This window comes from Coregonus lavaretus (genome assembly GCF_964263955.1).
Source record: "Coregonus lavaretus genome assembly, chromosome: 6".
Lineage (NCBI taxonomy): Eukaryota > Metazoa > Chordata > Actinopteri > Salmoniformes > Salmonidae > Coregonus > Coregonus lavaretus.
The window spans coordinates 44,476,455-44,503,614 of record NC_139993.1 but is presented as its reverse complement, the minus strand read 5'-3'; the positions used below and the strand labels follow the sequence as shown (position 1 = coordinate 44,503,614).

At 44.1% G+C, this 27,160-nt stretch overlaps 2 protein-coding genes across 2 annotated transcripts in view; one reads left to right on the top strand and one right to left on the bottom strand.

Moving 5' to 3' along the window:
* The window catches only part of LOC311131294 (ras-specific guanine nucleotide-releasing factor RalGPS2-like), a 100,349-nt gene that overhangs the window by 32,278 nt on the left and 40,911 nt on the right, over positions 1-27,160 (bottom strand). The window lies entirely within an intron of this gene.
* Positions 308-25,427, top strand: LOC311131295 (angiopoietin-related protein 1-like; the record flags this gene model as incomplete). Its single annotated transcript, XM_084164192.1, has 6 exons — positions 308-515; positions 597-925; positions 1,169-1,460; positions 20,449-20,642; positions 24,761-25,031; positions 25,240-25,427. The coding sequence occupies 6 exons, from the start codon at positions 308-310 to the stop codon at positions 25,425-25,427; spliced, it is 1,482 nt and encodes a 493-aa protein (XP_084020318.1).

Below are 27,160 nucleotides of genomic sequence, written 5' to 3'. Positions count from 1 at the left end.
TTTGTTTTACCCCATATGTAACTCTGTGTTGTTGTTTTTAAATCGCTTTGATTTATCTTGGCCAGGTCGCAGTTGTAAATGAGAACTTGTTCTCAACTGGCTTACCTGGTTAAATAAAGGTTAAATAAAAAAATTATTCTGCTGCAAAACTATTTTCTCTTTTTAGGGATAAAATATACACTAGCACTCCTGATACTTTGTTGGGAACAGTAAGCCATTATTTCACACCAACTCCTGTTCCTTCATCCATTGCAGGGAAGCCCAGAGGAAGTCCAGGAGTCATCCAGCCAGCCAGTAGAAGTACACTATGCAGTGTGTGGTGGGTGTGAGGCAGGGGGTGTTGTGGAGCCTGTGTGCCCTGCTTTGCCTCTCTTTCTGGGGGCAGAGCCAGTGCAGAGGCTCCAGACAGGCCAGAGAAACCAAGGTCTATCCCCTGCTCAGGGTCAAACGAGCTCCAGCAGAGGACGTCAAGAAGTGCTCCTACACCTTTCTGATTCCCCAGCAGAAGATCACAGGTCAGTGTTGTCTTCTGTGAAGACGTAGTCTATTTTACATCTTGTCACGTTACTTTGAATTAATCTAATGTCCATCATCAGGCCCCATCTGTGCCAGTGCAACGGGCCCCGAGCCGGACAAGGAGCGCGTGACACGGATGGACATAGCTGACGTAAGAGGGGTGCTGTCCAAGCAGAGACGGGAGATTGAGACCCTGCAGCTGGTGGTGGACGTGGACGGCAACATGGTGAGCGAGATGAAGCTGCTCAGGAAGGAGAGCAGGAACATGAACTCCAGGGTGACCCAGCTCTACATGCAGCTGCTTCACGAGATCATCAGGAAGAGAGACAACTCTCTGGAGCTGGCCCAGCTGGAGAACCGGGTTCTCAACGTCACCTCAGAGATGCTGAGGCTAGCCTCGCGCTACAAGGTTAGAATGTCAAGGTGGAACTTGAACGCAACGTTACTTTCATGTAGAGGTAAAATCGAATGAAGAAGTGTGCTAGAAGCAGAACAACAGTGCCATAATAGGGAACTTTAGAAGTCCATCACTCACTTGATATAGCTGGGGACAATATTTAGATGTCCCTATAGCACATGTAATGTTGATAAAATATCTGTTAGAACTATATCACTTCTGGCCTTTATGTTAACTTCTCTGTCCTGCCACAAGGAGCTGGAAGGGCGTTTTGCAGCGATGGCGGGGGTGGTGAACAACCAGTCGGTGCTGATCGCTGCTTTGGAGGAGCAGTGTCTGCGGACCCTGGGGCGCAGTGAGTTGCAGGTGGTCCCCCCGCTGGTCCAGGTGGTCCCGGAGAACATACCCGTCAACAGCCGCTTCACCAACGAGATACAGAGGGATCACAACAACCGGGCATTCCCACGGGGGTCACGCATGGACTCCCCCACCGCCTCCCCATTTGAATTCAACCCACCGCCGCCACAGGGCACACTCACCTCAGACGGTACGTACCAAGTAGCTCCAGGAGGGGTGGTTAGTGTTATTGAGAAAAATATTGAACAATTGTGTCCATTTATCAGAGCATGTGGAGTTGGTTGGAAGCAGTGCTGGTACGGCAATTTCTGAATTGGGCAGAAGCTAAACTCACAGTAGGCCGTGCAGACATTTCACGTCTAATTGTCAGAGACGCTAAATTAGCATTGCGGCGACCAATGGTGCATGTAATTCGATGAATGTCTGGCGAATGGGGAAACGATCTGGACAATGGGCCGGCTGTGGTCCAGTGGGTTCATCCCTGGCAGGACAGACAGCGCAGTGAGATCACACATTCCTCTCAGTGCCTCTGCGACAGCTGGACTGGCTATAACCTACTGCTTCTGCTGGTGTGGGAGTGTGCCTGTGTGTGCGTACCTGTGCCTGTGTGTGTGTGCGTGCGTGTGAGCATATGGAGTGAGTTCTGGAGAATTACACAGGGACCTGAGAGTATGGGTTCATCTGAGCTCTGGACGTAAATATGTCTTTCTGGGCGTATGGCCGGACTAAGCTCAGTGCTGGCTTAAATGGGCCTTTGTGAGGACTGGCAGATATACAAACCAATAAAGAGAGCTCTAACTGCAGTGCAACACTGAGCAGGCACTCACAGTCGCAAACACATTCACACAGCTGGCTGGTTGGAGCCAGGCTATAACCTGACCTCTGGGTGGATGATGTGGGCATATTTTGGCGTATGGGCCAGCTTAAGTATGCCTTTTCTGAGACCAGGCAGATATACAGTTGGGATAAAGACAGCTCTACCTGCAGTTAATCACTGACCAGACACCCACACCACTGAAAACAAATCATAGAAATCTGGATGCAGGCCCCTATATGTATAGGCACATGGATAGAAGGAAATGTATGTGCAACATATAGGCCTAAATACAGTCGCTAGTAAAAGTCTACAGACCCCTTGCACACACTTTTCATTTTGATGTTTAAAATGTAATCTAAAAAGGGATTAAATTAAATTAAAAATCCTATTGATCTACACAACCTACTCTACATTGAAAGATGAAATGAAATACAAATAAGCAATGAAAGAAATACAAATAAGCAAGTATTGTTTACGTATGTCTTCATACTCCAGAGTTAATACTTGGTGGAAGCATCTTTGGCAGCCATTACAGCTCCGAATAATTTTGAAAAAGATTCTACCAACATTGCACAACTCTTACGGCAACATATATCCACTTCGCGGCTGAGCCGTTGTTGCTCCTAGTCGTTTCCACTTCACAATAACAGCACTTAACAGTTGACCGTGGCAGCTCTAGCAGGGCAGAAATTTGGCTAACTGACTTGTTGGAAAGATGGCATCCTATGACAGTGCCACATTGAAAGTCACTGTGTGCTCGATTTTATACACCTGTCAGCAACGGGTGTGGTTGAAATAGTCGATTCCACAAATTTGAAGGAGTGTCCATATACTTTTGTATATATAGTGTATATTCCGGGATTCATCTGATGGCATTGAGGAATTTACCACATCAGTCACCGGCTTCAATAATAAGTGCATCGTCCCCACAGTGACCATACGTACATATCCCAACCAGAAGCCAGGGATTACAGGCAACATCCGCACTGAGCTAAAGGCTAGAGCTGCCGCTTTCAAGGAGCAGGACACTAATCCGGACGCTATAAGAAAATCCAGCGACTGTGTGATCACGCTCTTCGTGGCTAGTAAGACCTTTAAAGAGGTTAACATTCACAAGGCCGCAGGGCCAGACGGATTACCAGGATGCGTACTCAGCGCATGCGCTGTCCAGCTGAGAAGTGTCTTCAATGACATTTTCAACCTCTCCCAGACCCAGTCTGTAATACCTACATGTTTCAAACAGACCACCCTGTGCCCAAGAATGCCAAGGTAACCTGTCTAAATGACTATCGCCCCGTAGCGCTCTCATCTGTAGCCATGAAATGCTTTGAAAGGCTGGTCATGGCTCACATCAACACCATCATCCCAGACACCCTGGACACACTCCAATTCACATATCGCCCCAACAGATCCACAGACGACGCAATCTCTATTGCACTCCACACTGCCCTTTACCACCTGGACAAAAGGAACACAGAATGCTGTTCATTGACTACAGCTCAGCGTTCAACACCATAGTGCCCTCCAAGTTCATCACTACGCTAAGGACCCTGGGTTTAAACACCTCCTCTGCAACTGGATCTTGGACTTTCTGATTGGCCGCACCCAGGTGGTGAGGGTAGGCAACAACACGGGGGCCCCTCAGGGGTGTGTACTCCTTGTTCACCCACGACTGCGCATGACTCCAACACCATCATGAAGTTTGCCGACAACATGACGGTGGTAGGCCTGATCACCGATGAGACAGCCTATAGGGAGGAGGTCAGAGACCTGGCAGTGTGGTGCCAGGACAACAACCTCTCCCTCAACATCAGCTGAGCTCCCTGACATCCAGGACCTCTATTCCAGGCGGTATCAGAGGAAGGTCCTTAAAATTGTCAAAAAGACTACAGCCACCCAAGTCATAGACTGTTCGCGCTGCTACTGCACGGCAAGCGGTACCGGAGCGCCAAGTCTGGGACCAAAAGACTGCTGAAGAGTTAATCAAATGGCTACCTGGACTATTTGCATTGACACCCTTTTTTTGCACTGACTCTCTTGCACTGGCTCTATGCACACTCTCCGGACTCTACCCACGCACATACTACACTGACACGCCAACACACACATATACACACTACATACGCTCTCACACACACACACACAAAACACATGCATATTGATGCCACACACTCACACAGACACTTCACATACGCTGATGCTACTCTGTTTGTCTATCCTGACTGGCTAGTCACTTTTACCCCTTTCTACATGCACATTGACTCGGTAATGGTACACCTTGTATATAGCCTCGTTATTGTTGTTTTATTGTGTTACTATTTCCTTTTTTTGTGCTAATTGTTCTTACTTTTTAACTCTGCGTTGTTGGGAAAGGGCTTGTAAGTAACCATTTCATAGTAAAGTCCACTATACCTGTTGTATTCGGCGCATGTGACAATTAAAATTTGATTTGACATAGTATTCTTTCTAACAGAGCTACAGTTGAAGTCGGAAGTTTACATACACCTTAGCCAAATACATTTAAACTCAGTTTTTCACTAGTAAAAATTCCCTGTCTTAGGTCAGTTAGGATCACCACTTTATTTTAAGAATGTGAAATGTCAGAATAATAGTAGGGAGAATTATTTATTTCAGCTTTTATTTCTTTCATCACATTCCCAGTGGGTCAGAAGTTTACATACACTCAATTAATATTTAGTAGCATTGCCTTTAAATTGTTTAACTTGGGTCAAACGTTTCGGGTAGCCTTCCACAAGCTTCCCACAATAAGTTGGGTGAATTTCGGCCCATTCCTCCTGACAGTGCTGGTGTAACTGAGTCAGGTTTGTAGGCCTCCTTGCTCGCACACGCTTTTTCAGTTCTGCCCACAAATTTTCTATAGGATTGAGGTCAGGGATTTGTGATGGCCACTCAAATACCTTGACTTTGTTGTCCTTAAGCCATTTTGCCACAACTTTGGAAGTATGCTTGGGGTCATTGCGACCAAGCTTTAACTTCCTGACTGATGTCTTGAGATGTTGCTTCAATATATCCCCATAATTTTCCTTCCTCATGATGCCATCTATTTTGTGAAGTGCACCAGTCCCTCCTGCAGCAAAGCACCCCCACAGCATGATGCTGCCACCCCCGTGCTTCACGGTTGGGATGGTGTTCTTTGGCTTGCAAGCAGCCCCCTTTTTCCTCCAAACATAACGATGGTCATTATGGACAAACAGTTCTATTGTTGTTTCATCAGTCCAGAGGACATTTCTCCAAAAAGTACGATCTTTGTCACCATGTGCAGTTGCAAACCGTAGTCTGGCTTTTTTATGGCGGTTTTGGAGCAGCGGCTTCTTCCTTGCTGAGCGGCCTTTCAGGTTATGTCAATATAGGACTCGTTTTACTGTGGATATAGATACTTTTGTACCCGTTTCCTCCAGCATCTTCACAAGGTCCTTTGCTGTTGTTCTGGGATTGATTTGCACTTTTCGCACCAAAGTACGTTCATCTCTAGGAGACAGAACGCGTCTCCTTCCTGACGGCTGCGTGGTCCCATGGTGTTTATACTTGTGTACTATTGTTTGTAAAGATGAACGTGGTACATTCAGGCGTTTGGAAATTGCTCCCAAGGATTAACCAGACTTATTGAAGTCTACCATTTTTTTTCTGAGGTCTTGGCTGATTTCCTTTGATTTTCACATGAGGTCAAGCAAAGAGGCACTGAGTTTGAAGGTAGGCCTTGAAATAAATCCACAGGTACACCTCCAATTGACTCAAATGATGTCAATGACATCATTTTCTGGAATTTTCCAAGCTGTTTAAAGGCACAGTCAACTTAGTGTATGTAAACTTCTGACCCACTGGAATTGTGATACAGTGAATTCTAAGTGAAATAATCTGTCTGTAAACAATTGTTGGAAAAATTACTTGTGTCATGCACAAAGTAGATGTCCTAACCGACTTGCCAAAACTATAGTTTGTTAACAATACATTTGTGGAGTGGTTGAAAAACGAGTTTTATTGACTCCAACCTAAGTGTATGTAAACTTCCGACTTCAACTGTATCTACATATATTTCAGGATGTTGTGTATCTCTGGAAATAGTCAGAATTCATGTAAACATTGCAGTTTTGAAAACATATTTTATCCAAAATAAGTGGTCTCTTGGCACAACTTACCCCATACCCGGGGTAAGTTGTGCCAAGTTGAGCCATGGGACAGGGTAAGTTAAGCTGCCTACAAATGTCTGTTTGTGGTGGCAGCATCATGTTATGGGTATCCTCGTCATTGGCAGGGACTGGGGAGTTTGTCAGGATCTAAATAAATATGAAAGGAGTAAAGCACATGTAAAAAGTAAAAGGAAAACCCGCCTCAGACTTCTGAAAACCTATTTTTCATTGAGACAATTACACACATTTTAATGCCAAAGACACACAAAAATGGCTTTCCAAGAAGTGTTGAATGTTCCTGAGTGGTCTAGTCTCAAAATCAGAGCCAAGATTTGAATATTGCTATCCATCAATGATTCCCAACCAAATTTACTGAGCTTGAGCAATTTGGACAAAAACAAATGGATATTATACGTTACCCTAAGAGTTGTCCAAACTTGGTATAATATGATTCAAAATTATTCACGGCTATAAAAGGTCCTTCCACTAAGTATTAACTCTGGGGTGTGAAGACATACGCAATCAAGATAGTCTGTTGTTGTTTTTTTACAGTGGTGTAAAGTACTTAAGCAAAAATAATTTTAAGTACTACTTAAGTCGTTTTTGGGGGGTATTTGTACTTTACTATTTATATTTTTGACAACTTTTACTCCACTACATTCCTAAAGAAAGCAATGTACTTTTTACTCCATACATTTTCCCTCAGCAAAAAGTATGTTACATTTTGAATGCTTAGCAGGACAGGAAAATGGTCCAATTCACACCCTAATCAAGAGAACGTCCCTATTCATCCCTACTGCCTATGATCTGGCGGACTCACTAAACACAAATACTTTGTTTTTAAATTATGTCTGAGAGTTGGAGTGTGCCCCTGGTTATCCATCAATTTTTTTAAACAAGAAAATCGTGCCGCCTGCATTGCTTAACATGAGGAATGTGAAATCATTAAAAAAAAATTACTTTTGATACTTAAGTATATTTTAGTAATTACATTAACTTTTGATACTTAAGTATATTTAAAACCAAATATTTTTACTCAAGTAGTATTTTACTGGGTGACTTTCACATTTACTTGAGTCATTTTCTATTAAGGTATCTTTACTTTTACTCAAGTAAACTCAGCAAAAAAAGAAACGTCCTCTCACTGCCAACTGCGTTTATTTTTAGCAAACTTAACATGTGTAAAAATTTGTATGAACATAAGATTCCACAACTGAGACATAAACTGAACAAGTTCCACAGACATGTGACTAACAGATATGGAATAATGTGTCCCTGAACAAAGGGGGGGCGGTCAAAATCAAAAGTAACAGTCAGTATCTGGTGTGGCCACCAGCTGCATTAAGTACTGCAGTGCATCTCCTCCTCATGGACTACACCAGATTTGCCTGTTCTTGCTGTGAGATGTTATCCCACTCTTCCACCAAGGCACCTGCAAGTTCCAGGACATTTCTGGGGGGAATGGCCCTAGCCCTCACCCTCCGATCCAACAGGTCCCAGAGGTGCTCAATGGGATTGAGATCCGGGCTCTTCGCTGGCCATGGCAGAACACTGACATTACTGTCTTGCAGGAAATCACGCACAGAACGAGCAGCATGGCTGATGGCATTGTCATGCTGGAGGGTCATGTCAGGATGAGCCTGCAGGAAGGGTTCCACATGAGGGAGGAGGATGCCTTCCCTGTAACGCACAGCGTTGAGATTGCCTGCAATGACAACAAGCTCAGTCTGATGATGCTGTGACACACCGCCCCAGACCATGACGGACCCTCCACCTCGATCCCGCTCCAGAGTACAGGCCTTGGTGTAACGCTCATTCCTTCGACGATAAATGCGAATCCGACCATCACCCCTGGTGAGACAAAACCGCGACTCTTCAGTGAAGAGCACTTTTTGCCAGTCGTGTCTGGTCCAGTGACGGTGGGTTTGTGCCCATATGTGACAACGTTGCCGGTGAGGACCTGCCTTACAACAGGCCTACAAGCCCTCAGTCCAGCCTCTCTCAGCCTATTGTGGACAGTCTGAGCACTGATGGAGGGATTGTGCGTTCCTGGTGTAACTCGGGCAGTTGTTGCCATCCTGTACCTGTCCCGCAGGTGTGATGTTTGGATGTACCGATCCAGTGCAGGTGTTGTTATACGTGGTCTGCCACTGCGAGGACGATCAGCTGTCCATCCTGTCTCCCTGTAGCGCTGTCTTATGCGCCTCACAGTACGGACATTGCAATTTATTTCCCTGGCCACATCTGCAGTCCTCATGCCTCCTTACAGCATGCCTAAAGCACGTTCACGCAGATGAGCAGGGACCCTGGGCATCTTTCTTTTGGTGTTTTTCAGAGTCAGTAGAAAGGCCTCTTTAGTGTCCTAAATTTTCATAACTGTGACCTTAATTGCCTACCGTCTGTAAGCTGTCAGTGTCTTAATGACAGTTCCACAAGTGCATGTTCATTAATTGTTTATGATTAATTGAACAAGCATGGGAAACAGTGTTTAAACCCTTTACAATGAAGATCTGTGAAGTTATTTGGATTTCTACTAATTATCTTTGAAAGACAGGGTCCTGAAAAAGGGACGTTTCTTTTTTTGCTGAGTTTATGACAATTGGGTACTTTCTCCACCAGTTTTTTTTATTTATTTGGACAATTTTCTATAACTTTCTTTCACTTTTAAAATGTTGAGTAGGTTGTGTAGATCTGTAGAGAAAACATTTGAAGACTGTGCAAGGGGTGTGTAGACTATGCACTGTATTCTATCCCTACTCAATCAAACCCATCTGGTGGGCCAGGCCTAGATTACAGTAAGCCAGAAGCAGTAAACCAGAGACCAGCTGCAGAAAGCTGAGAGACCCTCTCCTTATCCAACTCAACTATCTCTTGACTAGCGCCCACAAAAACACAACATCTCCCATGTGAGCAAGATCATTTTCAGCATAAAACCAATTTGCAGGGTCATAATGCTTCTTGGAAATGCCTCTGAAAGATTGGGAAAGAGCATTATATTATGACTGGAGATTTGACCGTGGAGGTTTGAAGACCGCAGAGTGGGTTTAAACAAACAGATGGCTGACAATGAACTTAGTGCCACTGTCACTTACTAGAATAATGAGCAAGGGCTTTCAGATACAGTGGGGAGAACAAGTATTTGATACACTGCCGATTTTGCAGGTTTTCCTACTTACAAAGCATGTAGAGGTCTGTAATTTTTATCATAGGTACACTTCAACTGTGAAAATACAGAAAATCACATTGTATGATTTTTAAGTAATTAATTTGCATTTTATTGCATGACATAAGTATTTGATACATCAGAAAAGCAGAACTTAATATTTGGTACAGAAACCTTTGTTTGCAATTACAGAGATCATACATTTCCTGTAGGTCTTGACCAGGTTTGCACACACTGCAGCAGGGATTTTGGCCCACTCCTCCATACAGACCTTCTCCAGATCCTTCAGGTTTTGGGGCTGTCGCTGGGCAATACGGACTTTCAGCTCCCTCCAAAGATTTTCTATTGGGTTCAGGTCTGGAGACTGGCTAGGCCACTCCAGGACCTTGAGATTCTTCTTACGGAGCCACTCCTTAGTTGCCCTGGCTGTGTGTTTCGGGTCGTTGTCATGCTGGAAGACCCAGCCACGACCCATCTTCAATGCTCTTACTGAGGGAAGGAGGTTGTTGGCCAAGATCTCGCGATACAAGGCCCCATCCATCCTCCCCCCAATACGGTGCAGTCGTCCTGTCCCCTTTGCAGAAAAGCATCCCCAAAGACTGATGTTTCCACCTCCATGCTTCATGGTTGGGATGGTGTTCTTGGGGTTGTACTCATCCTTCTTCTTCCTCCAAACACGGCGAGTGGAGTTTAGACCAAAAAGCTCTATTTTTGTCTCATCAGACCACATGACCTTCTCCCATTCCTCCTCTGGATCATCCAGATGGTCATTGGCAAACTTCAGACGGGCCTGGACATGATCTGGCTTGAGTAGGGGGACCTTGCGTGCGCTGCAGGATTTTAATCCATGACGGCGTAGTGTGTTACTAATGGTTTTCTTTGAGACTGTGGTCCCAGCTCTCTTCAGGTCATTGACCAGGTCCTGCCATGTAGTTCTGGGCTGATCCCCTACCTTCCTCATGATCATTGATGCCCCACGAGGTGAGATCTTGCATGGAGCCCCAGACCGAGGGTGATTGACCGTCATCTTGAACTTCTTCCATTTTCTAATAATTGCACCAACAGTTGTTGCCTTCTCACCAAGCTGCTTGCCTATTGTCCTGTAGCCCATCCCAGCCTTGTGCAGGTCTACAATTTTATCCCTTATGTCCTTACACAGCTCTCTGGTCTTGGCCATTGTGGAGAGGTTGGAGTCTGTTTGATTGAGTGTGTGGACAGGTGTCTTTTATACTGGTAACGAGTTCAAACAGGTGCAGTTAATACAGGTAATAAGTGGAGAACAGGAGGGCTTCTTAAAGAAAAACTAACAGGTCTGTGAGAGCCGGAATTCTTACTGGTTGGTAGGTGATCAAATACTTATGTCATGCAATAAAATGCAAATTAATTACTTAAAAATCATACAATGTGATTTTCTAGATTTTTGTTTTAGATTCCATCTCTCACAGTTGAAGTGTACCTATGATAAAAATTACAGACCTCTACATGCTTTGTAAGTAAGAAAACCTGCAAAACCGGCAGTGTATCAAATACTTGTTCTCCCCACTCCCCACACCAGTACCAGTCAAAAGTTGACAGACCTACTCAAGGGTTTTTCTTAATTTTTTTACTATTATCTACATAAAAAATATGAAATAACACATTTGGAATCATGTAGTAACCCCAAAAACTGGTAAACAAATTCTTCAAAAGTAGCCACCCTTTGCCTTGGTGACAGCTTTGCACACTTGGCATTCTCTCAACCAGCTTCATGAGGTAGTCACCTGGAATGCATTTCAATTAACAGGTGTGCCTTGTTAAAAGTAATTTTTGGAATGTATTTCCTTCTTAATGCGTTTGAGCCAATCAGTTGTGTTGTGACAAGATAGGGTTAGTATACAGAAGATAGCCCTATTTGGTAAAAGACCAAGTCCATATTATGGCAATTACAGTCCACCATTAAAGAAATTGCAGCCCAATTAAATGCTTCACAGAGTTCAAGTAACAGACATCTCAACATCAACTGTACAGAGGAGAGGCGTGAATCAGGCCTTCATGGTCGAAATGCTGCAAAGAAACCACTACTAAAAGGACACCAATAATAAGAAGAGACTTGCTTGGGCCAAGAAACACGAGCAATGGACATTAGACAGGCGGAAATCTGTCCTTTGGTCTGATGAGTCCAAATTTGAGATTTTTGTATCCAACCGCCGTGTCTTTTTGAGACGCAGAGTAGGTGAACGGATGATCTCCGCATGTGTGGTACCCACCTTGAAGCATGGAGGAGGTGGTGTGATGGTGCTTTGCTGGTGACACTGTCAATGATTTATTTATAATTCAAGGCAACTTAACCAGCATGGCTACCACAGCATTCTGCAGCGATACGCCATCCCATCTGGTTTGGGCTTAGTGGGACTATCATTTGTTTTTCAACAGGACAATGACCCAACACACCTCCAGGCTGTGTAAGGGCTATTTGACCAAGAAGGAGAGTGATGGAGTGCTGCATCAGATGACCTGGCCTCCACAATCACCTGACCTCAACCCAATTGAGATGGTTTGGGATGAGTTGGACAGCAGAGTGAAGGAAAAGCAGCCAACAAGTGCTCAGCATATGTGGCTACTTTGAAGAATCTAAAATATATTTTGATTTGTTTCACACTCTTTTGGTTACTACATGATTCCATTTATGTTATTTCATAGTTTTGATGTCTTCACTATTATCCTACAATGTAGAAAATAGTGAAAAAAAAGAAAAACCCTTGAATGAGTAGGTGTCCAAACTTTTGACTGGTACTGTATATATATGGGAGATTGGAAATTATGCAGACAATTACATTGATGGAAGCCACAATCTATCTGCAATATTAAAGCTTATCTACTTTTTTTTACTCAATCAAATAAGCTTGAGCTGCTGAGCGCAGACCAATCAGATTTTTTTTTTAGGGGGTAGATCAGCTTTAATATTGCAACTTCCATCAATGTAATTGTCTGCATCACTTCCAATCCCCCATATGTTTTTTTTCTCTCGCATATATATATATATATATAAATATATATATAGTGAGGGAAAAAAAGTATTTGATCCCCTGCTGATTTTGTACATTTGCCCACTGACAAATAAATGATCAGTCTATAATTTTAATGGTAGGTTTATTTGAACAGTGAGAGACAGAATAACAACAAAAAAACCAGAAAAACACATGTCAAAAATGTTATAAATTGATTTGCATTTTAATGAGGGAAATAAGTATTTGACCCCCTTTCAAATCAGAAAGATTTCTGGCTCCCAGGTGTCTTTTATACAGGTAACGAGCTGAGATTAGGAGCACACTCTTAAAGGGAGTGCTCCTAATCTCAGCTTGTTACCTGTATAAAAGACACCTGTCCACAGAAGCAATCAATCAATCAGATTCCAAACTCTCCACCATGGCCAAGACCAAAGAGCTCTCCAAGGATGTCAGGGACAATATTGTAGACCTACACAAGGCTGGAATGGGCTACAAGACCATCGCCAAGCAGCTTGGTGAGAAGGTGACAACAGTTGGTGCGATTATTCACAAATGGAAGAAACACAAAAGAACTGTCAATCTCCCTCGGCCTGGGGCTCCATGCAAGATCTCACCTCGTGGAGTTGCAATGATCATGAGAACGGTGAGGAATCAGCCCAGAACTACATGGGAGGATCTTGTCAATGATCTCAATGCAGCTGGGACCATAGTCACCAAGAAAACAATTGGTAACACACTACGCCGTGAAGGACTGAAATCCTGCAGCACCCGCAATGTCCCCCTGCTCAAGAAAGCACATATACAGGCCCGTCTGAAGTTTGCCAATGAACATCTGAATGATTCAGTCCCTCAACTTCTTGGCGCTGACGGAAACATGGATTACCACTGAAAACACTGCTACTCCTACTGCTCTCTCCTCGTCTGACCATGTGTTCTCGCATACCCCGAGAGCATCTGGTCAGCGGGGTGGTGGCACAGGAATCCTCATCTCTCCCAAGTGCACATTCTCTCTTTTTCCCCTGACCCATCTGTCTATCTCCTCATTTGAATTCCATGCTGTCACAGTCACTAGCCCATTCAAGCTTAACATCCTTGTCATTTATCGCCCTCCAGGTTCCCTTGGAGAGTTCATCAATGAGTTTGACGCCTTGATAAGTTCCTTTCCTGAGGATGGCTCACTCCTCACAGTTCTGGGTGACTTCAACCTCCCTACGTCTACCTTTGACTCATTTCTCTCTGCCTCCTTTCCACTCCTCTCCTCTTTTGACCTCACCCTCTCACCGTCCCCCCCTACTCACAAGGCAGGCAATACGCTTGACCTCATCTTTACTAGATGTTGTTCTTCTACTAATCTCACTGCACCATCAAATCTTGGGTGAGAACCTCCTTCCCTCAGCCAGGGCATTGAAAATGGGTCGTGGATGGGTATTCCAGCATGACAATGACCCAAAACACACGGCCAAGGCAACAAAGGAGTGGCTCAAGAAGAAGCACATTAAGGTCCTGGAGTGGCCTAGCCAGTCTCCAGACCTTAATCCCATAGAAAATCTGTGGAGGGAGCTGAATGTTCGAGTTGCCAAACGTCAGGCTCGAAACCTTAATGACTTGGAGAAGATCTGCAAAGAGGAGTGGGACAAAATCCCTCCTGAGATGTGTGCAAACCTGGTGGCCAACTACAAGAAACGTCTGACCTCTGTGATTGCCAACAAGGGTTTTGCCACCAAGTACTACGTCATGTTTTGCAGAGGGTTCAAATACTTATTTCCCTCATTAAAATGCAAATCAATTTATAACATTTTTGACATGTGTTTTTCTGGATTTTTTTGTTGTTATTCTGTCTCTCACTGTTCAAATAAACCTACCATTAAAATGATAGACTGATCATGTCTTTGTCAGTGGGCAAACGTACAAAATCAGCAGGGGATCAAATACTTTTTTCGTCTGTCTGTCTGTCTGTATATATATATATATATATATACACACACACACACACACACACACACACACACCTTAAAAAAAATAAAAAATATTTCCCTTTATTACTTTCCAACCCCACCACCCCATTCCCTAATTAGAGTAAACTAGTGAACAACAATGCTTAGGCCTCTACTTCCAGCTTATACATACTATATACAATTTATGGACAGTCAATTTTACAATAATTCTATTTTGTTTGTTTTTACTCCTGAACTTCATCTACCCTCAACCTCTCCGATCATTTTCATGATGTCCATCCGGTTTGCTTCTACATGCCATATCTTTCTAACTGTGCTCTTTCACAAAAGCTCTCAACCTATAACCTATATACTTATTATGGTCAGAAATACAACTTGATTGGACTCCACCTGTGTAAATTCAATTGATTGCACATGATTTGGAAAGGCACCCACCTGTCTATAAAAAGGTCCTACAGTTGACAGCGCATGTCAGAGCAAAAACCAAGCCATAAGGTTGAAGGAATTGTCCGTAGAGGTCCAAGACAGGATTGTGTCGAGGCACAGATCTGGGGAAGGGTACCGAAAAATTTCTGCAGCATTGCGGTCCCCAAGAACACAGTGGCCTCCATCATTCTTAAATGGAAGAAGTTTGGAACAACCAAGACTCTTCCTACAGCTGGCTGCCTGGCCAAACTGAGCAATCAGGGGAGAAGGGCCTTGGTCAGGGAGGTGACCAATAACCCGATGGTCACTCTGACAGAGCTCCAGAGTTCCTCTGTGGAGATGGGGGAACCTTCCAGAAGGACAACAATCTCTGCAGCACTCCACCAAATCAGACCTTTATGGTAGAGTGGCCAGACTGAAGCCATTCCTCAGTAAAAGGCACGACAGCCCACTTGGAGTTTGCCAAAAGGCACTTAAAGGACTCTGACCATGAGAAACAAGATTCTCTGATGAAACCAAGATTGAACTCTTTGGCCTGAATGCCAAGCGTCACGTCTGGAGGAAACCTGGCACCATCCCTACGATGAAGCATGGTGGTGGCAGCATCATGCTGTGGGGATGTTTTTCAGTGGCAGGGACTGGGAGACTAGTCAGGATCGAGGCAAAGATTAATGGAGCAAAGTACAGAGAGATCCTTGATGAAAACTTGCTACAGAGCGCTCAGGACCTCAGACTGGGGCGACTGTTCACCTTCCAATAGGACAACGACCCTAAGCACACAGCCAAGACAACGCAGGAGAGGCTTCGGGACACGTCTCTGAATGTCCGTGAGTGGCCCAGCCAGAGTCCGGACTTCAATCCGATCTAACATCTCTGGAGAGACCTTAAAATAGCTGTGCAGCAACGCTCCCCATCCAACCTGACAGAGCTTGAGGGGATCTGCAGAGCTTGTAACGTCATACCCAAGAAAACTTGAGGCTGTAATCGCTACCAAAAGGTGCTTCAAATGAGTAAAGGGCCTGATTACTTATATAAAAATGTCTAAAAACCTGTTTTTGCTTTGTCATTATGGGGTAGTGTGTAGATTGATGAGGGGAAAAAACAATTTAATCCATTTTAGAATAAGGCTGTAACCTAACAAAATGTGGATAAAGTCAAGGGGTCTGAATACTTTCCGAAGGCACTGTATATACACAGACACACCCTAGGTGTTTGAATAAAACCAACTACATATGCACTGAGCTTGTTTGATGCTTTAAGCACAATGTTTGATAAAATAATTAAGACACACAAATCACAATGGTCACACTGTTAAAAAAGTGCCTGTATGACTGGCGCACGTCGTCTCGCTCTCCTCCCTACTGCAGCAAAAAGGTACCACAGCACAGCAAGTGTTTATTGCGCTGTCCGTGCTTTAGCTGCAACAATTTCAGCCATTTAGTTTCTTTCTTGTTTCTGAAAAGTTCTGTTACCAAAATCCCTAATTTGTTTAGGAAAAACATTCCCTATTGCCTCAACCCTTGATCTTTTTACATGAAACATTTACGCGTCGCATGCATGTGAACAATAGGGCCTGACTTATAGCCTATCATAATCACAACAATAAATTGGTTATAACAAACTCAGAACACAGTAATGTCGACAGAAAAATGGATGAGGAGGACGTGAAAAAGAAACTCTAAACAGGTGAATGTTTACTGGTTGCTCAGGAGGGAAAGTCAGATCTGTGGAAGATTTTTGACTTAGTTGTGGAAACTGCTGGAGATCAAGAAAAAGTAGGGTATAGGAGCAAGCGTTGTGTGAGTATTATGTGTGCCAAGCCAAACAGTTAGATTACAATATAATATTTTTTTTCTTACCATTTGGAACAGTGTAAACACTAAATAAATTAGTGTACCAGAGTATTTTCTAACAAAATAAAAAGATAAAGCCTTTATTACTGCAGACTAAACACAGTTGCATGCATTTGTGAATTGCAGTTTATTTATTGTTTAGGCTAATAATTCAAAGCTCCCTTTGTTATTTACTTTAAAACTAAAACGCTTGATTGCATTTCAAAGCATGAATGACTCGTATGCTGTGTGATGGCATGAACGAATGAATGATTGATACTGTATCTTATACAGTGCATTCGGAAAGTATTCAGACCCCTTGACTTTTTCAACATTTTGTTACGTTACAGCCTTATTCTAAATGGATTACATTGTTTTTTCCCCTCATCAGTCTACACACAATATCCCATAACGACACAGCAAAAACTGTTTTTTAGAAATGTTTAAAATGTATTAAAAATCTAAAACTGAAATATCACATTTACGTAAGTATTCAGAACCTTTACTCAGTACTTTGTTAAAGCACCTTTGGCAGCGATTACAGCCTCAAGTCTTCTTAGGTATGATGCTACAAGCTTGGCACATGTACAGTTGAAGTCGGAAGTTTACATACACTTAGGTGGAGTCATTAAAACTTGTTTTTCAACCACTCCACAAATGTCTTGTTAACAAACTATAGTTTTGGCAGGACATCTACTTTGTGCATGACAAGTAATTTTTCCAACAATTGTTTGACAGATTATTTCACTTAGAATTCACTGTATCACAATTCCAGCGGGTCAGAAGTTTACATACACTAAGTTGACTGTGCCTTTAAACAGCTTGGAAAATTCCAGAAAATGATGTCATGGCTTTAGAAGCTTCTGATAGGCTAATTGACATAATTTCAGTCAACTGGAGGTGTACCTGTGGATGTATTTCAAAGCCTACCTTCAAACTCAGTGCCTCTATGCTTGACATCATGGGGAAATAAAAGGAAATCAGCCAAGACCACAGAAAAAAAATGGTAGACCTCCACAAGTCTGGTTCATCCTTGGGAGCAATTTCCAAATGCCTGAAGGTACCACGTTCATCTGTACAAACAATAGTATGCAAGTATAAACACCATGGGACCACGCAGCCGTCATACCGCTCAGGAAGGACGCGCGTTCTGTCTCCTAGAGATTAACTTACCTTGGTGCGAAAAGTGCAAATCAATCCCAGAACAACAGCAAAGGACCTTGTGAAGATGCTGGAGGAAACAGGTACAAAAGTATCTATATCCACAGTAAAACGAGTCCTATATCGACATAACCTGAAAGGCCGCTCAGCAAGGAAGAAGCCACTGCTCCAAAACCGCCATAGAAAAGCCAGACTACGGTATGCAACTGCACATGGGGACAAAGATCGTACTTTTTGGAGAAATGTCCTCTGGTCTGATGAAACAACAATATAACTGTTTTGCCATAATGACCAACGTTATGTTTGGAGGAAAAAGGGGGTTGCTTGCAAGCCGAAGAACACCATCCCAACTATGAAGCACGGGGGTGGCAGCATCATGCTGTGGGGGTGCTTTGCTGCAGGAGGGACTGGTGCACTTCACAAAATAGATGGCATCATGAGGAAGGAAAATGATGGGGATATATTGAAGCAACATCTCAAGACATCAGTCAGAAAGTTAAAGCTTGGTCACAAATGGGTCTTCCAAATGGACAATGACCCCAAGCATACTTCCAAAGTTGTGGCAAAATGGTTTAAGGATAACAGTCAAGGTATTGGAGTGGCCATCACAAAGCCCTGACCTCAATCCTATAGAAAATGTGTGGGCAGAACTCAAAAAGCGTGTGTGAGCAAGGAGGCCTACAAACCTGACTCAGTTACACCAGCTCTGTCAGGAGAACTTATTGTGGGAAGCTTGTGGAAGACTACCCGAAACATTTTACCCAAGTTAAACAATTTAAAGGCAATGCTACCAAATACTAATTGAGTGTATGTAAACTTCTGACCCACTGGGAATGTGATGAAAGAAATAAAATATGAAATAAATCATTCTCTCTACTATTATTCTGACATTTCACATTCTTAAAATAAAGTGGTGATCATAACTGACCTAAAACAGGGAATTTTTACTAGGATTAAATGTCAGGAATTGTGAGAAACTGAGTTAAAATGTATTTGGCTAAGGTGTATGTAATCTTCCGACTTCAACTGTATTTGGGGAGTTTCTCCCATTCTTCTCTGCAGATTCAGGCCCAAGTGTTCAATCTTGGTTTCATCAGACCAGAGAATCTTGTTTCTCATGGTCTGAGAGTCCTTTAGGTGCCTTTTGACAAACTCCAAGCGGGCTGTCGTGCCTTTTACTGAGGAGTGGCTTCTGTCTGGCCAGTCCACCATAAAATTTCTGATTGGTGGAGTGTTGCAGTGATGGTTACCCATCTCCACAGAGGAACTCTGGAGCTCTGTCAGAGAGACCATTGGGTTCTTGGTCAGCTCCCTGACCAAGGCCCTTCTCCCCCGATTGCTCAGTTTGGCCGTGCGGCCAGCTCTAGGAAGATTCTTGGTGGTTCCAAACTTCTTCCATTTAAGAATTATCGAGGCCACTGTGTTCTTGGGGACATTCAATGCTGCAGAAATGTTTTGGTACCCTTCCCCAGATCTGTGCCCCGACACAATCCTGATCATACATATCACAGAGCTTCTCCGCTCTGAAACTCAGGCCACATAAATCTACTAATCTCCTTTCGTTCTGGACACGGACTGTTTGGTCCCAAAAGCAACAAGCGAGAGGAGCAATGAATTTGTCCTGATGTGTGAGGAAAAGCAACGCAATCATCTATTACGAATCACTCAGAGGGAGTGGAGCCCGGCCGAAACCGTTCCTGTTCAGGGTTTAGCCCTCAGACCACACATAGCTGGTTCACCTCAATACACAGACCTGCACCACACTGACGGGCTGGCCAACCCCTGCTCAAACCACTAGGGTCACATTAGATATTCCCCTGTTTTTTACTTGGGAGAGAGAGGGGGAGGGGGAGAGAGAATGAAAGAAAGAGTCCAAGAGAGCTGTAGACAGAAAGAAAGAGCCTCTCAAGAGAGAAGTAGTCTAGATGAAGATGTATGGTTACTGGAATAATATGTCCCTGTGCAGTGGGGTTTCAGGTATGTGTATGAGGCCCTACCGTGGCCCTGTGTCCTCCCTGTACACAAATAGCTGAGAAAACCATCTTCTCTGTGCCTCGGAGGCCCCATCACAAAGCCTGTCTTCATGGCTGCTCAATACACATCATTCACTCAGGGGAGAGAAGGGGAAACAAGCTGGGTTAAGATACAGCTGGGCCTCTAGGTACTGATCTAATGTTGGGATCTCTGTGTGTGTGTGTGTGTGTGTGTGTGGTAGTAGTAGTAGTAACGTATGGCTGTATGGTGATCTGGGCAAGAAAAGGGGTTCACTGACTGCTATAGCATCCTGACCACTCAAATCCATCCCCATTAGCTAGGGGGTCTTGGTGATCTCTCTCTCGCGCCCCCTCTTGCTCCCCCCTCTCCCCCTCGCTCCCCCTCCCTTGTCTTCCCCCCCCTCTCCTCTCACTCCTCTTCCTCTTCCCCCTCCCCTCATTCTCCCCCTCAGCGAACACTACATGATGTATTTTGCATCTCTGATGAAAGAAGACATCTTGTTCACCTAAGGCAGGTTATGGTATGGTAGGGTGATTAGTGAAGAGGATGTTATGACAGAGGCAGCACTGAAGGACTAACAGAGTAAAGACATTGGCTTTGGGCCCTGGTCAAAAGGAGTGCCAATAGGGTGCCATGATGACGCAGGCACTGACCCATTTCTTCTCCCTCCCCCTCTCTCCATCATCTCTCTCAGGTCCGTTTAAGGACTGCTACCAGGTGCGCCAGGCGGGCCACAGCACCAGTGGGATGTACCTGCTGAAGGCAGAGAGTAGTGACAGGCTGATCCAGGCCTGGTGTGAACACGGCCTAGACAACGGAGGCTGGACTGTGCTACAGAGGAGGAAGGACGGATCGGTCAACTTCTTTAGGAACTGGGAGAACTACAAGGTAGTGTAGCGTAGACGATCACACAATGACACACACCGAGAGAACAAAAGCATCTGCATCTGTCTGTCTATTGTTAACCACTGAGCCATTGGCACTAACCCATGGCCTGTAAAGTCCAGCCCTCTCCCTCTGACCTCCAATCAGCTGTGACCCCAGCAGGGACAGGGAGGGAGGGGCTGATGTAGGAGGCTCCACGTCCCCCTAATCTCCCCTCCGATGTTACATAACCAAGCCCATTCCGCCAACACATTCTGGGCTGCTAACACACTCCATCACTCAGGAGAAAGCCCTGGCCCTGCCAATTAGCTACACACCACAAACACAAGTACACACACAGCCAGAATGCCCCCATGGGCAGGAGAAGAAATCAGACTCCTTCCCTCCTCTCTGTCTCTCTCCCTCCATCCTCTCGGTATCGTCACTGAGATTCTGGACCCAACACACTGCCATTCACACACTATGTATACAGTGGGGAAAAAAAGTATTTAGTCAGCCAACAATTGTGCAAGTTCTCCCACTTAAAAAGATGAGAGAGGCCTGTAATTTTCATCATAGGTACACGTCAACTATGACAGACAAAATGAAAAAAAAAAAATCCAGAAAATCACATTGTAGGATTTTTAATGAATTTATTAGCAAATTATGGTGGAAAATAAGTATTTGGTCAATAACAAAAGTTTCTCAATACTTTGTTATATACCCTTTGTTGGCAATGACACAGGTCAAATGTTTTCTGTAAGTCTTCACAAGGTTTTCACATACTGTTGCTGGTATTTTGGCCCATTCCTCCATGCAGATCTCCTCTAGAGCAGTGATGTTTTGGGGCTGTCGCTGGGCAACACGGACTTTCAACTCCCTCCAAAGATTTTCTATGGGGTTGAGATCTGGAGACTGGCTAGGCCACTCCAGGACCTTGAAATGCTTCTTACGAAGCCACTCCTTCGTTGCCCGGGCGGTGTGTTTGGGATCATTGTCATGCTGAAAGACCCAGCCACGTTTCATCTTCAATGCCCTTGCTGATGGAAGGAGGTTTTCACTCAAAATCTCACGATACATGGCCCCATTAATTCTTTCCTTTACACGGATCAGTCGTCCTGGTCCCTTTGCAGAAAAACAGCCCCAAAGCATGATGTTTCCACCCCCATGCTTCACAGTAGGTATGGTGTTCTTTGGATGCAACTCAGCATTCTTTGTCCTCCAAACACGACGAGTTGAGTTTTTACCAAAAAGTTATATTTTGGTTTTATCTGACCATATGATATTCTCCCAATCCTCTTCTGGATCATCCAAATGCACTCTAGCAATCTTCAGACGGGCATGGACATGTACTGGCTTAAGCAGGGGGACACGTCTGGCACTGCAGGATTTGAGTCCCTGGCGGCGTAGTGTGTTACTGATGGTAGGCTTTGTTACTTTGGTCCCAGCTCTCTGCAGGTCATTCACTAGGTCCCCCCGTGTGGTTCTGGGATTTTTGCTCACCGTTCTTGTGATCATTTTGACCCCACGGGGTGAGATCTTGCGTGGAGCCCCAGATCGAGGGAGATTATCAGTGGTCTTGTATGTCTTCCATTTCCTAATAATTGCTCCCACAGTTGATTTCTTCAAACCAAGCTGCTTACCTATTGCAGATTCAGTCTTCCCAGCCTGGTGCAGGTCTACAATTTTGTTTCTGGTGTCCTTTGACAGCTCTTTGGTCTTGGCCATAGTGGAGTTTGGAGTGTGACTGTTTGAGGTTGTGGACAGGTGTCTTTTATACTGATAACAAGTTCAAACAGGTGCCATTAATACAGGTAACGAGTGGAGGACAGAGGAGCCTCTTAAAGAAGAAGTTACAGGTCTGTGAGAGCCAGAAATCTTGCTTGTTTGTAGGTGACCAAATACTTATTTTCCACCATAATTTGCAAATAAATTCATAACAAATCCTACAATGTGATTTTCTGGAGAAAAAAATCTCAATTTGTCTGTCATAGTTGACGTGTACCTATGATGAAAATTACAGGCCTCTCTCATCTTTTTAAGTAGGAGAACTTGCACAATTGGTGGTTGACTAAATACTTTTTTTCCCCACTGTATATGTACAGTACCAGTCAAAAGTTTGGACACACCTACTCATTCAAGGGTTTTTCTTTATTTTGACTATTTTCTACATTGTAGAATAATAGTGAAGACATCAGAACTATGAAATAACACATATGGAATCATGTAGTAACCAAAAAAAAGTGTTCAACAAATCAAAATATATTTTATATTTGAGATTCTTCAAAGTAGCCACCCTTTGCCTTGATGACAGCTTTGCACACTCTTGGCATTCTGTCAACCAGCTTCATGAGGTAGTCACCTGGAATGCATTTCAATTAATAGGTGTGCCTTGTTAAAAGTTAATTTGTGGAATTTCTTTCCTTCTTAATGCGTTTGAGCCAATCAGTTGTGTTGTGACAAGATAGGGGTGGTATACAGAAGATGGTCTTTTACCAAATAAGGCTAAGTCCATATTATGGCAAGAACAGCTCAAATAAGCAAAGAGAAACGACAGTCCATCATTACTTTAAGACATGAAGGTCAGTCAATACGGAAAATTTCAAGAACTTTGAAAGTTTCTTCAAGTGCAGTCGCAAAAACCATCAAGCGCTATGATAAAACTGGCTCTCATGAGGACCGCCACTGGAAATGGAAGACCCAGAGTTACCTCTGCTGTAGAGGATAAGTTCATTAGAGTTACCAGCCTCAGAAATTGCAGCCCAAATAAATGCTTCACAGAGTTCAAGTAACAGACATCTCAACATCAACTGATCAGAGGAGACTGCGTGAATCAGGCCTTCATTGTCGAATTGCTGCAAAGAAACCACTACTAAAGGACACCAATAATAAGAAGAGACTTGCTTGGGCCAAGAAACACAAGCAATGGACATTAGACTGGTGGAAATCTGTCCTTTGGTCTGATGAGTCCAAATTTGAGATTTTTGGTTCAAACCGCCGTGTCTTTGTGAGACGCAGAGTAGGTGAACGGATGATCTCCGCATGTGTGGTCCCCACCGTGAAGCATGGAGGAGGTGTTATGGTGTGGGGGTGCTTTGCTGGTGACACTGTCTGTGATCTATTTAGAATTCAAGGCACACTTAACCAGCATGGCTACCACAGCATTCTGCAGCGATACGCCATCCCATCTGGTTTGGGCTTAGTGGGACTATCATTTGTTTTTCAACAGGACAATGACCCAACACACCTCCAGGCTGTGTAAGGGCTATTTGACCAAGAAGGAGAGTGATGGAGTGCTGCATCAGATGACCTGGCCTCCACAATCACCCGACCTCAACCCAATTGAGATGGTTTGGGATGAGTTGGACCGCAGAGTGAAGGAAAAGCAGCCAACAAGTGCTCAGCATATGTGGGAACTCCTTCAAGACTGTTGGAAAAGCATTCCAGGTGAAGCTGGTTGCGAGAATGCCTAAAGTGTGCAAAGCTGTCATCAAGGCAAACGGTGGCTACTTTGAAGAATCTCAAATATAAAATATATACACTTTTTTGGTTACTACATGATTCCATGTGTGTTATTTCATAGTTTTGATGTCTTCACTATTATTCTACAATGTGGAAAATAGTAAAAGTAAAGAAACACCCTTGAATGAGTAAGTGTGTCCAAACTTTTGACTGGTACTGTATGTGTGTGTGGTGTCTGTGTAGCCCCCATAGTCTTTCTCCCCTGCCACAGCCAGTTAATTCACCTTGACTGGGAAAGCAGAGGCAGAACTTTGACACATTACCTTCTCCAACAGAGAACTGATTCAACATGTTCCATTGATTCTGAAGGTTTGGCTTCCTTTAACACGATGTGGCGAGAAATCACATTAGTGGAGTCTACCCTCTGATTTACCATCTCTTTGTCCTCGGAGCGTGACTGTATCGACTGTCTGCAGACAGAGGTGTGGTTCCTTCTGCTCCTGACTGGAAAAACTGCTGCCGTTTAGGCTAGTTGGTGGGTGACAGGAACATTCTAAACGCTTTAGGTGGGAAACCACACAATCACCACACACCTCACAGATCTGTAACAGTTTACTAGAAAACCTTGGAACCTGGAAAGCATATATAATATAACCTGCTCTGTGTGTCTCCCCCTACAGAAAGGCTTTGGGAACATAGACAGTGAGTACTGGCTGGGTCTGGAGAACATCTATAACCTCGGGAAGCAGGGGGACTACAGGCTGCTGGTAGAGCTGGAGGACTGGGTGGGGAAGAAGGTGTATGCTGAGTACAGCAGCTTCCACCTGGAGTCTGAGAGTGAGGGCTACCGCCTGAGGCTGGGCACCTACCAGGGAAATGCTGGAGACTCCCTCAGCAGCCACAATGGGAAAATGTTCACCACGCTGGACAGGGACAAGGACGCTTTCTCAGGTAAAACTAGGGAGAAACAGTGTATTCTAGAATATGAGTACAACAATGTAATAGTACACCAACACATTGCTATGCTACACTACTAGTTTCCCAAGCACACTGTTGCTCAAGCTACTCTGTACTGTGGTCCATCTCTGCTCAAGTGACAACTAGCACTAGAATATTCTGTACCACTAAGTCCCCTTCTCTCCTCCTCTCCCATCGCTAGGTAACTGTGCCCACTTCCATAAGGGAGGCTGGTGGTACAACGCCTGTGGTCAGACCAACCTGAATGGAGTGTGGTACAGCGGAGGGGTTTACCGCAGTAAGTTCCAGGATGGAATCTTCTGGGCTGAGTACGGAGGAGGATCATACTCCCTCAAGTCTGTCCGCATAATGATACGACCTATTGACTGAGCCTGGAGCAGGCTCCACCCCCTAACTACCTACGCTATGACCTTTGACCCATCCTAATCCCTAACCTCCCACCCCCCTGTGACGCCTCTCAACTTCTCCACCAAGCTACCCTTCATCTTCACGTTCTTTTCCATTCTTACATTTTTAAGTGGAGCAGAGAAGCTGATTTCAACTGTCGAGGCCCAAATCCCAAATTCAACTGCTTCATGGAAACACTGGTTCTTCTTCAGCCTCTCTGAACAGAAGATGACACAGCGTTCTGCCATTGTTTCAGCTGTGCTCCTATTGCGTCCTCTCTAGCATGGCTAGACAGCCATATGATAGTGCTGTGCCAGACAGCAGTGGACAGAGAGTATGAACTCGAACACAGAGCTAGCTGCCACTGCCTTCTACAACAGTCACTATGTTATACTCTGTATGCTCCTCCACCTTGTCACACTTCAGTACGCTATGAAAGTGGTTACATTAGGAATTTCAGATGCTTATTTCACAAATGTTGACTGGAAAATAAATAGTTAATTTTGCCGTTCTGTTTTGCTTGTCTCTAGCTGGGTTTGTTGCTAGTGAAAGCCTTTCTTCACAGCGTACTAAGGATTTAATAAGAAGTTCCTTATGATGTCATCAGTTAAAAACAGAATGAGAACGTTCCACAGGTTGAGAGGCATGTCCCCCCCAGGCTTACAGGACTTGGGACGGTCTTCATGTACATTTAACTCTCCCACTTTTGCTTTGTTTGGGCTTGTTGTTTCGGGGTTCCCACTGAGAGGAAACGGACTGTAGCAATGTGCTTTGTGATGTGGAAACAGCCCAGCTCGCTATGGTATGTAAATATATTTGGTTTTATTTGCGAGAGTTAATTTAAGACCTTTGATTCTGAAGCCAAATGTTTCCTCCATGTTCTCCCTGCCATCTCTCCCTTCTGTTATTTATCAACATATTTATAATGAGTATAGTCACAGTCACACCCTGCTGTAGTTAGCCCTGGTATGGCCTTTGTTTATTCCAGTAAAAAAGAAAAATCACTCACACAAAAACACACCCATCACAGACAAGTTGATGGAGGTAAATACCTGCCACGCTCTGCCATCAGTTTCCATGTAGCTCAATACTAAATAAAACCGTTTGTAAATACCCTCTGTTCTCACGACTCCTCACTCACACCTGGTCTCTGTCTCTTATTCAACCACGCCATGGCAAACATTATTAAGTGAACATGGTGTTCAGTCATTCAAACTAGTAAGTCTGCTCTGTCACGGCTGGCATATACATTCTACATTTGATTACACCGCTGTAAGGAACAGAGAGGTAGTAAAAATGGAGGGTGATGAGTCTTCTTTGGAGGACTTCATAATGAAAGAATGCAGCCGTGGGGAGTAGAGGAGGAGAAGCGAGGGGGAGAGAGAACATGAGGAGGAGAGGAGGAACAATCAGAACCACATTTCTGTAGTTCAGAGAGAGCGAAAGAGAGCTGGGAGTCAGGGCTACAAAGACATAGAAATGGAGGGAGAGAAAGAGAAGATGGGGAAAGATGATTCTGAAGTAGAGGGGAAATGAAAGATAAATGGATAGATCAACAGAGAGGGCATGAACATAGTGGCTTGATGGAAGACAAATGGGACAAGGACACAGAAGAGAAAAGGGTAAGGGGGGGGGGTGAAAAAAAGACAGGAGGAAGGAGGGGGACATTCTTTCCGTGTAAAATGCTAGGCTTCCAGTTTTACAAAGATATATGT